The 11899-nt window shown below is 29.9% G+C and overlaps 1 protein-coding gene across 1 annotated transcript; it reads right to left on the reverse strand.

The window, feature by feature from the left end:
• Window positions 1-2682: 2682 nt before the first annotated feature.
• On the reverse strand, window positions 2683-11642 carry LOC127732282 (uncharacterized). The gene is made up of 6 exons (XM_052241358.1): window positions 10954-11642; window positions 6442-6609; window positions 5815-5900; window positions 4608-4699; window positions 3391-3500; window positions 2683-2997 (listed from the first exon to the last, which is right to left on the reverse strand). The coding sequence occupies exons 1-6, from the start codon at window positions 11335-11337 to the stop codon at window positions 2683-2685; spliced, it is 1155 nt and encodes a 384-aa protein (XP_052097318.1). The 5' UTR covers window positions 11338-11642.
• Between the last annotated feature and the right edge of the window lie 257 nt (window positions 11643-11899).

Raw genomic sequence — 11899 nt, forward strand, 5'->3', positions numbered from 1 at the left:
CTAAAAATTAAAAAAAAAAAAAAAAAAAAAAAAATAGACGTACTGAAATGAAAAAATAAAAAGAATAAAAAGGTGGTGGGGGGGCGGCGGCGGCGGCAATATTGTTTATAAACATATTATATATATATATATATATATATATATATATATATATATATAAATATATATTGTATATATATATATATATATATATATCACTGCATGAAATGATGCATTTAATAGGAAATTAAATGCATATTTTATGCATATTAAATTTCAAATTGAAAAAAATTATATGCATTTACTTCATTGGAAAATTTCTAATTTAACATAATTTTAACCTAAATTTAATAAAGCAAATAAATTCCCAAATTTCAACCTAGTTTAAAGACATTTTTAAATCTGAATAAATTTCAAATTTAAAGAATTTTAATATGAATTAAATTAGAATAAATTTCAAATTTAAAGAATTTTTAATATAAATTAAATTTGAATAAATTTCAAATTTAAAGAATTTTTAATATAAATTAAATTTCAATAAATTTCAATTTTAAAGAAATTTTAATATAAATTAAATTTGAATAAATATAGAATTTAATAAGAATTAAATTTCCAGTATAATAAAAAAATTAAATTCAAATAAATTTCAAGATTATTTATGAAATATTCTTAAAATTTAATTATATGTAAATTCAAATAAATTTCTTGTTTTGTTTATGACTTATTTAGATTAGAACTTCCATCATATTTAATACAATTTAAAGTCAACATAAATCCTGTATATCTGAGGTACCTACAAAACAATCATGGAAATAAAAAATAAAGAAAAGGCAGAATTTTTCTCTCTGCTTGATTTTTTTTACTGGAGGATGGGTGTGGGTTTTTTTTTTTTTTTACTTTAACTCAAATATCTGGTTTGGAAATATCTTATATTGAAACAAATCATGGATCCTCCAACTTTTCTTATCCATATTTACAAAGTATAAGATGTGAAAGGCATGGATTGTTCCTCTGTTAAATAACAGTAGAATAATATTTGTGGTTTCAAATGGCAATGTGCAAATGTATGATTTGTCAGTACCATTGAAGCCTGTAAAGATGAAACTACAACTATAATCCAAAGAACATAAGTCATTCATTTGCAAAGCTTAATACCAGTTTGTAAGTATGTCTTTACCTATATGTAAATAATGCCAATGCCTCTGATTTTATATAAGAACTTGAAGTTTTAGAATTTAAGACATACAAATAACACAAAATCTAGATATAAACTACAGGACAAGGCTATCTCTATGTGTGATTTGGATTTTTACAATATATAATACAGGAGATAACAAAAACTGTTGGACAAAGCATAATCATACACAACAATTTCCTGCATTTTCTTATTGTCATCCTGTCTTGGGCATAGTTATTTTTATCACTTCTAACCAAGTTAGAATAATGAAAAACAATTTTGAATTATCTCCCTTTGTATATACTTCAATAAAAGAAACAAAGTCTTTATCAAATTAATTTTATTCAGATACTGACAAAACAGAGTTGTTTTGATTATCAATAAAAAAAAACTGTCAGAATGTTTGTTATATCAATGAACTACAATTTTACTATGCAAACAAATATAAAAATACACTTTTTTTAAAATAAGTTCAGTTCTACATCAAATTCAAACTAGTTAATAAAATTATGGTATGTGGCAAAGCAACATGCTTACTAGTTAAGTTTGCTTGTTTCAGAATCATTACAATAAGGTTATAACAAATAGCAAACATAAGCAGCTTTTTTTTTCAAGTTTGTCATCATAAAATTATTTATGAATAATCTCCCTTGCTAGCATTATTTGTCAATCTAAAAAAAAAAAATACATCAAAAAGCAAAAAACAACAAACATAAACATAATTGCTAATTTCAAAACCAATCAGGCTGCTCAGACATTAATTAAAATTTTATGGGATCTCATCCCAAATGCTGTATGCAAGTCAAAAATAATTAAACATTAAGTAAATTTTTCAAATATGTTCAATTGAATAAAATAGCACACAAATAAACTTTTATCGACAAAATTATATGATTTCAAGCACAAAATTATCAAATATTAAATGTACTAGGACAATTGACGAAAATAATAAGTTTATTAATATGAATTGTTCATTAACTCTTAAATAGAAATAACATTTGGTAAACTGTTAAATATAAAAAGTTATCTCCCATTGACCAAGAGATATAAATAATGTGGTGAAATCTTACATGGAAAATCTAGACAGCAAATACCAGAGACACTCAAATGAGCCACACCCAAATTATTATTCAGCATTTAATTAATTAGAAAAGGTAAAAGAAAGTTAATTTAAAAAAAAAAAATATGTAGGTTAACCAAACACAATAACATAATCTGATGACACAGATTTGTTGCACCTGTAAATAATTTTGATAGTAAAATGCAAATGTTGAAATTAAATAGCAATAATTTATCTTGTATACTTAAAAAAATAATCAAAGTCAAATTCAATAAACCATAATATTCCGTTTGACTTATTTTCAGAGGTTCCCCTTAAACTGATCTACCGGTAATCTTTATATAAAACATGTAAACTATAATTCTAAAGTAAATCATGAAGGTATTTTTTTCTTTGCAAATTCCAAAAGTGTACATTTGAATTGGCCCTATTCAAAATTTAAAGATTATTTTTTTGTCAAATGCCCTTAAGCAAAAACCCATGCAAGGTCTGGAGATTTCTTCGGACAAGGCCTCTCTGATGGCCTGCCAACAACTCTCTTAGACCTCAGCTTTTTGCCCTGTGCATTGAGCTGTCTCTGGTATTTACTGTCTAGTTTATCCATGTAAGATTTAAAATCTTTAGACAGCCAAGTCAGAGGTCTTGTGATAAGGCGAGTTTCATCTTCAGAATCGCTGTCCTCACTAGACATGAAATCTATTTTCATGGCCTTCATTAATTTGTCCTCTTCCGACACTGGCAGTTTCTTGGCTTGAAGGGCCTTTACTCTATTTTGAATCTTCTGTAATAAAAAATTGTTTAATTTGATTTAACTTGACTAGTGATATCTATGAGACAAAAGCAAAATTTTCTGCATGCAGTAATTCTAACTTATCAAAATCATATGTTAAAATATATTCTAATGAATGACCCAAAAAATATCCTGTGGAATAATTAATATTAAAAGAATAACTAAAAGGTGTGATTATCCCTGTGACTATGAATGAAATTAAGCTGCATTAGAAAACAAGAAATGGGTTCATAGTACATTTATACTCTGCTCCCATTATGATTTTCTATTTTCAGTGGACCATGAAATTGGGGTCAAAACTCTTAATTTGGCATTAAATTTTAGATCATAACATAAGGCACATGTGTTTTTTCCTCAAGTGTGACAATAATGTTTTGTACTTACCCTGTTCTTTCTCCCATACAAAACCATTTTTCTGTTGTGTGAGGCCTTTTTTCCATCCTCCTCCATTTGTCTCCTCTGTTTTATGGTATTGAAATATGTCTCAATACCAGCTGAAATGTGAATATAATGTACAAGTCAGTAATAGGACTATTCAATTTAAATTTCCCACCTAAGGGTGGAACACTAACAATTTTTTTTTCTGTTGGGGGTTTGGTAAAATTTTAATGTGAAATTAAAGGTTGTGGGGGTAGTCACAACTCATTTTCTGTTTGATGCTGGTGTAAATTAGATTAAATGACAGTCATTACAGTGGTATTACTACAGAATCTTTTCCATAGGTGGCAAGTCTTGGAAGAAAAGACATTTACTTGATGGGGCATATATTTTCAAAATTTTCCTAAAGGAGGGGTCTAAAAATTAAATAGCATTCCTCCTTTTCCCGCCAAGGGGAATTGTTATTGGAATAGCTCATCATTGAGTTTTTTGTCCTTTTCAATTTCAATATTAAGTACTCCCATTTTGTTTTCTTTTGACATTTAAGAAGTATTTGTAAATAGCACAATCAGCTGTATACAATATAACCCAAAAATATAATCAGAAACTGAATTACTGCCCTTTTAATCTAACTTAATCTATCTATTTACTAATTAATCTAATTAATAATATTAAATCAATATAAATATGCAAAATTTCAAACAGAAAATAAGTCAGTCATTGTTTGATTGGCTAATTCATTTAAATATAAAAATTGTTTTGAATTATTTTTCTGTTGTTTTTTCCTGCAATTATTTTTCGTCTCTATTACATAAATGAAGGTTTCAATCGTTTGATTAAAATGCGGGAAAATTACCAGATATCAAAGAATGGATTTCATATAAAAATTTAACTGTTTAAATGATTTACATGTTCGAATTCCATATAAAATAAAAGAATGGGACAAAGATGCTCCACTTCCCACTTGCATATATGTAATAGAGGGGAATACCTGGAGAAAAGTGAAAGGGATGCCATTTAAATTAGAACCTGAACTATGTTTTGTAGTAAAAAAATTTGTGTAAATTTTTTATACCATTTGATTAAAACTAAATTCCAATGTAGCTTAGTGACAGGGTTAAACTTTTATGCCCCTTGACTAGCAGCAAGGGCATACATTATTTTAAATATACCATAAATATCATAGTAAATTTGCATTATTATTGTAAAACACATGTACTTACTTTTAATAACACCTTCTTCTGTTGTGGGATATTGTCCTTTGACATAGACACATATAGCCTCAGACAACTCTTTGTTTTCTCCTGAGGAATACCTAGAAGAAGATTAAAGGTTAATATATATTGGCCAAGTAATTGCATATTAGGAAAACACTAATGGTTTGAGGAAATACCAGTTTAAACCAATAAATGGTATTTATACGGATAAAAGTACAAATGTAGTTAATTTTTCAATCATGCATGGATCATAAAATGATTTTTACCATGAATCAGCTTTTGACAAATAGTAATAGTTCATTTTCATACTTTTTTTACTCCTAAGTCTAACAACACTTTTGAACAGGAGTAAACAAGTATGAAAATGGACTATTAATATTAAAGCTTATTTGAAAAACTATATAAATGTAATCAGGCTTGGATGTTAAAAAGTGTTGTTAGGGTTAGAATTATTTATTTTTTGGACAGGTTACCTACTCTATGGTAGGAAATTCTGAGCCTCTGTCAAGTAACCCTAAAAAATTTAAGCTTAGTACAATTTGTGCAATTTGGGGAAACATGATTTATTTTCTGATGATTTTGTCATGTATAGAAAACATTAACATTTTATTCTCAAATTACACCAATTGTAAGCTTGATTCTACTTTATTGAGTTGCTCTTATCTTAAATAAGTACCAAATTTGCTTTCACTCAAGAATGTAAGCTGTTTAAAAATGTATGTACTCAGGTGTTATAATACATGTATATTGTATTTTTAAAATGGACTACTGAATCGTCAAAAATATTTTGCTTTAATGTTGTTTTTTTTTAAAACTTGACTTACTATATCTGCCAGCAAATTTCAAGAGCCAGATTTTAATTGTTGTCCTTGGTTACTGTCTGTCAAATTTGTTTTCATTAATTACTTTCTCATAAATCAGGACAATTGCTTCACATTTTGTCAAGATGTAGCTTACTATATGGTATGGGTTTTGCTCAAGGTTTAAGAATTGATAAATGGTAACCTATTGATGGTAAAATTCACTTCATTAGAACTCTATTTGTTAGTTTTCTCATTGGCAATCACACTGCATCTCCTTAATTCATATTGGCAGTGGTTAACTTACAGTATTTTCCATAAAATTTTAAAACAATTAAAAGATAGTACATTGAGTACCATTATCCTAAGAATCAGCCTAGTCATGTCAAATTCATGTAATTACTATAACTTACTTCAAAATAGAACCAGCTGCTGTTTTACATGTCCAGACTAAATTGTTTTCTGTAGTGCTATGCCTATAAGCATCACGAACAGCTTGCTGCAAAATAAAACATAAAAAATTCTTAAACTATTTTGATTGAACAAATGTGTACCGACAGGAGATCATATGTGGAATTTATATGTTTTCAAACTGGTCTATATCAGGAACATTGCATATTATATTTGTAAAACTTGGTCTATGCAAAGGGAAGGGTGGACAGGGGGATCCAGGATTTCCAATACTTGAAATATATACTTTGCAATGTTTGGCTATTTGAAACATTATGATTACATGTATATATTTTGCCAGACAGTTGAACATACATATAACATGTATAAGGTATATTTACAGATTTTAAGCAGGTTAGGCAAGTATATAAGCTGAGAAAACTAAAAAGACATACATGTACATGTATGTGTTCCTCAATCTTCTATCAATGGCATGTCTCTAAGTGAATTGCATGACTTACATGTACATGTATATTATTTGATAGATTTTTTTATTAATAATTAAATCAGAAAATGTAGACAATATATTTATTTTTATAAATATATTGTCTTCATTTTTATAAATATATACATGTATACATGGTATATACCTTTATATGTGCAGGAACATGGATGGCTGTTTTATTTCCTTTTCTCTGAGTTCCTGCATGCAAATCGATTCTCCGTAACAATTGATGTAATTCTTCAATTTTTTCACCTTGATCAGTCAAGGTCTTCATCAAAATTTCTGTTTGGGAATCCATCATCTTCTTCATTAGCTAAATAAAATGAAACTTTTTGAGAGATTGTAAATATACATTATATATAATAGTCTAAAATTCTGTCATATCAATACCTTTTTAACTTTGATTTACTGTTAATATACATGTATGGTACATATATATATATCATGTACTATATAGCTTTGAACTGTTTTCAAAAATTACTCTATAATGAAGGAAGTATGGTGACCTATGGCTAGTACATGTGTAATTGCATAGACATCAGTTGGTCTTTGGTGGATACCTTTGTTTTTTGTAAAAATACCACATTGTTGATTTTAACCTTCTTAATCTATAAATAAATATCACTATGAATTAGAATGTATACCAATATCATGGGTACAAGTCATATTGTCACCTGGTCAATTAGGTACCTATAGAAAAAGTCAATTATCCAATAATCTTTAAAATTTCAGCACTTGTAATTAAAAGTAAGAATTCAAAATACACAATAATTGGCTTTCTGTTTAAAGTTTTCTCATTACTCTATTAAAAATGTTTTTGATTGGTTATCACTTTAAACATTGTTAAAAACTTATGAACTTATATAATATATTACCAAATATTTTTTAACAAAGTGAATTATTTTTGAAAAAATTATGGCAAAAAAATGGTGTCTTCAATACTTTACTTGCAAACCATAATACAAAAATAAGGAGATATGATAATGATGATTGCCAATGAGACAACTATCCACAAAAGTTCAAATGAAGTGGATGTAAGCAATTATAGGCAACCATAAGCCTTCAACAAGAAATAAACTGTTATCACAGAGATATGTCGCACCTTTTTGTAATTTTGATTATGCAAATGTGGAAATTAAAATAGCAATCTTTATCATATTGAATAAGTTATGCAAATATTCAAAGTCAATGAACCATGACTGAAGTACATGTACATGGCTAAAAAATCTCCATGTAAATGAGATGTGCCAATGCTAACACAACTGCATACCAAATAGCATTGACTTATTATAAGTCATGTAAGTCATTCCCTTTAAACCTAAACCTAACCACAAACATTAACTTGTAAACTATATACATTGTATGCTAAAGTTTCAAAGTCAATGAACCATGAAGAGGGGATGGGGCTAAATAATCTCCATGGAAACGATACTTGCAAATGCCAATAAATTTGCATACCTGTGAATTATCATTGACTTAACATAAGCAGTTCATCTTAAACTGATCTAATCACAAACTAATACATGTAAACTAAGCAAAAGTTTCGAGGTCAATAGACCATGACTGAGTGGATGGGGCCAAATATTCTCCATGGAAATGAGATGTGCTAATGTTTACACAACTGAATACCAATTAACATTGGCCTACCACTAATGGTTCCCCCTAAACTGACCTTATCACAAACTAATACATGTAAAAAAAGCAAAAGTTTCAAAGTCAATAGACCATGACTGAGGGGGCAGGGCCAAATAATCTCCATGGAAATGAGATGTGCTAATGCTGATACAACTGTATACCAAATATGATTGACCTACAAATGTATCACTTGTGGTTCACCATAAACTACACCTAATCACAAACTAATACATTGTTGACGCCGCTGACACCTGAAACAGCATACCTATGTCTCGCTTTTTGACTCCGTCAAGTTGAGACAAAAAACATGCTCTATGGTCGGCTGTAACTATAAAAGGCCCAAACTTGAAAAATGTGAAACAATTCAATTGAGAACAATAACAGCATAGTCAATAGCAAAACAATTTACGAAAACAAATATAACAGTCATGAACCAACTATACATGTACAACTACTGAACTACATGTTTCTAACTTGGGACACGTTCATAAAGAATGTGGCAGGTTTAATTAAAAAGATGTTTGTGAGCATTTATTTTGGGTGCCAATTTGACCAAGTGCCTAAGTGGCTAATATTCCAATATCAGCATCCGCATACATCTTCAGACTTTAAAGTCTTTAATCATTAATGCAATGTACTGTAGCTGATTGTTTCTATAGTTGTTTACAGACTTACTCCAACATGTATTTGCTCCAGACCTGTTTCCCACAGAAAACGAGTGGGTTTGCACGACCTCCCCACTTTTACACCATCACATAAAAAAGACACCAATTGTTAGTGTGGTCAGTGACATTGTTTCCGTATTTCCAGGAACATATATATTGTCATTATTGACAAAATATACTGTAACGTGTTCCCAGGTATTTCAAAACAATTAAGTGCCCCCTAGCCGGCCTCCTTTGATAGATTTTGGGTAGTCCAACTTATTATGACCTCTTGAAAGTGTATTTTACTTTTTTTCTTTGACGACTTACAACGACCGCTGTAAGGCGTCAAAGCAAAAAGTATAATAGCCTTTCAAGACGTCATAATATTATTTGGACTGGGTTTTGGGAAGAAAATTGGGCATGAATGTCAGAATGAGATTCAAAAGATAAATGATTGTGTTATGTCTAGAGAATTATAAGTAATACGGTCACCAAATCGAAAATCAGTCTCATGATGAACTTGAAGTGACTGTTGTCGTGTTGACAGTGTTGTTGAAAATTTCTTCTTTGCGGATTTGAAAATCCCGCAATGACGATTTGAACAGTGCTATATGGAAAAACCTCGAGGCAACCGAAAAGGTGCGAAGTCAAACTAAATACCATTAAAATATTATTATTCAGCCCAATAAGATAATGTATCCTATTTGATAGATTGAGATGGTGCATATACTATACACTATTATAATTGTTAAATGGGTGTGAATTATAAAATAAATGACAGAAAATAGTATCTTCAGAAATTGACAAGTAAATATAATAAAGTGTTTTCCTTGTCTACTTTTTGGTCTTAACTTACACTGTTATTATAACAACATTACAAAAAACCGCGGGACATGTACATGACCAGATATAAACAGATATTATAATAATTAAAAACCAATTGTTCAGAGAACAATTGAAGGTCTTTCCTCCAGTAAGGATCTATTTTGATATGAAAAATATTAAAATTAGATTTTAAATGTCAATTCAAGCGTCAAATGATAGCTTAATGTACGCTGATTCCAAAAATATATGGTTTCTTTACAAAAAAAATATAAATAAGGGAGATAATTTTTTACTTCCGGATTGAAAAATGTCACTTCCGGTATTATTTGAAAGTTTACTTGACACTGATTCCAAAAATATATAGTTCTATATACTTTTACATTAATTTAGTACAATAAATAGCTACTTCCGGTTTACAAAAGGTCACTTCCGGTTGGCTTTTTCAAGGTCAAATGGCTTGCAACCTAATGCAAAAAGTCCCATGGCTTTATCATGTATATATATGAGGTAAAAGCAAAGGTCAAAATATAGAACGTCGAATCAACCTTTGACCTGACCCAAATTTCAAGGTCATGAAACAAGGGCTTCAAATAAAAAGACCCTAGGTCTCAAATATATATGATGAATGAGTTATATCACCATACGTGTAATTTTGAATATTATATGGGAGAAAACTCCCATTAAATGTCTCTGTACCCTTTCAACTCAAATTTACGTGTTACGACATGTCGCAACTAACAATTCTGTAAAAAAATTTGTCGATATCTTATAAGATTTCTGAAAATTAGTGATAACAAGCCAAAATCAAAATTTTTAACATGACCTTGACCTTTGACCTTGACCTCATTTTCATTTTTATGGACCAAGGACCTCAAATCAAAAGACCCTAGGCCTCTATCACTTATGGTTTTCCAGTTACAAATACATTTCACATATATCAAATACAAAAGGGGAAATAACTCTCATATGGAGTCTTCGTAAAGCTTCGGTCTAAATAAAACCTAACATCCTGAGGATATAACGAGCAATTTGGAAAAATAAATTTGTCGCTTTCTTTTACGGTTGCGGAGGAGATCTCATAACAAGAAAAACAGTGTTTGGGGAGATAACTCTTACAAAGAAAAGTGTTCGGTTAAGCAGGGTCAGTTTCAAAAGCGTATAGACTGTATGATATCATATACCAAAAAACTAAGCGACATCTTTTGAAACAAAAATACACCGCAAGAAAAAAATTAGGCGGAAGAAAAAAAAAATAATCAGAAGAAAACCAATAGGTCTTTCCACGGAAAGGTGGAAAGACCTAATTATCTTTCATACACAAATCAAGGTGATCGAGTTACCTGGACTCATTCACACATCAGTATGCCCCTGGATAGATTTTTCTCAAATTAATGACTAAATTGCAAGTTAAAACTTATACTCAACTTAGTGTCAGTGACTGATATATACAATACATTATGAAGTATAATGAACAGTTAGTGAGTTACACACATTGTATACAGAAGTCAGAATTATCCAAGATAGTGACAACTAATTTAACATAATGTTACCTCATTTACTGACTCCATGTTGACATAATTGTGTGCAGTGCTGGTGTTAAATGAGATAGGTGTTGAAGTTCTTCTTCGAATAACTGAAGTTGGTGTGTCGATATCTGCTGGTCCACCACATGCTCCAGGCATAAACTGTACTGAAGGGGTCGACAAATCCAGAGGCGCCAACAGAGCATTCCTTTGCTTCTTACGGAGAGGACTTTCAGAAGGACCTTTTTCCTGTATAGATGTATCTTCCACTGTTTTAGAACCTTCATCAGACCCGGAGTCTGAGTTCTCCATTTGGAGATGGAAACTGGCAGTACTGGTATTAATGATTTTACTTTGAGGAATATCATCATCTTCAGAACTTGAGAGACTAGCGAAGCTTCCAGACGACATATCAAGACAGTGATGCAAATAATATTCAGGTACAAATTTTTTTTACAACTGTGTTTTAGAGAGAAATTCTCGAATTATGGTATAGGAACTAAAATTCAATCTCTTAAATATCATGTATGGTCCACTGATACATGTAGTTAATCTTAATAATAGGGAGGGCTGTATAGATATAATCAAAATATGTATCCAATGAAAGCTAAATGTGAAATTTAATTTACAAATTTAAAGCTTAGTAAATTATACTTTTTTGCTATAGCTGCAATTTTGATGCCCAGAGGGAGGAGTCATGTATCCTTGATTCCTTATGAACTGTCAAACCAGAAAATGTTCAGCTGCATTCATGGCCACACTATTATTGACAAACACCTTCACAAAATTAATGTAGAATAGATCAAATCAGCAACGTTGGTGTGATTAGTAAAAATCATTCACAATTACAATCATTGGAGTCAAACAACAATATATAATATCTGCTAGCACATGCATATTAAGTCACACATGCACTGAACAGTAGAAGAACAACTTTAGAAAACTGACTTCATTTAAACAATTTAAAAAAAGA

This window comes from Mytilus californianus, unplaced genomic scaffold (assembly GCF_021869535.1).
Source record: "Mytilus californianus isolate M0D057914Y unplaced genomic scaffold, xbMytCali1.0.p SCAF_23, whole genome shotgun sequence".
In the NCBI taxonomy this organism is placed as follows: domain Eukaryota; kingdom Metazoa; phylum Mollusca; class Bivalvia; order Mytilida; family Mytilidae; genus Mytilus; species Mytilus californianus.

What these genes read in the sequence shown, in the direction of transcription:
- LOC127732282 (XM_052241358.1), bottom strand. Translation starts at nt 11,337, where the DNA reads ATGTCGTCTGGAAGCTTCGCTAGTCTCTCAAGTTCTGAAGATGATGAT. An exon ending in GCAGCTGGTTCTATTTTGAA is followed by an intron (nt 4,700 to 5,814) that starts GTAAGTTATAGT and finishes ATCTTCTTCTAG; the next exon opens with GTATTCCTCAGGAGAAAACA. An exon ending in AGAAGAAGGTGTTATTAAAA is followed by an intron (nt 3,501 to 4,607) that starts GTAAGTACATGT and finishes TTCACATTTCAG; the next exon opens with CTGGTATTGAGACATATTTC.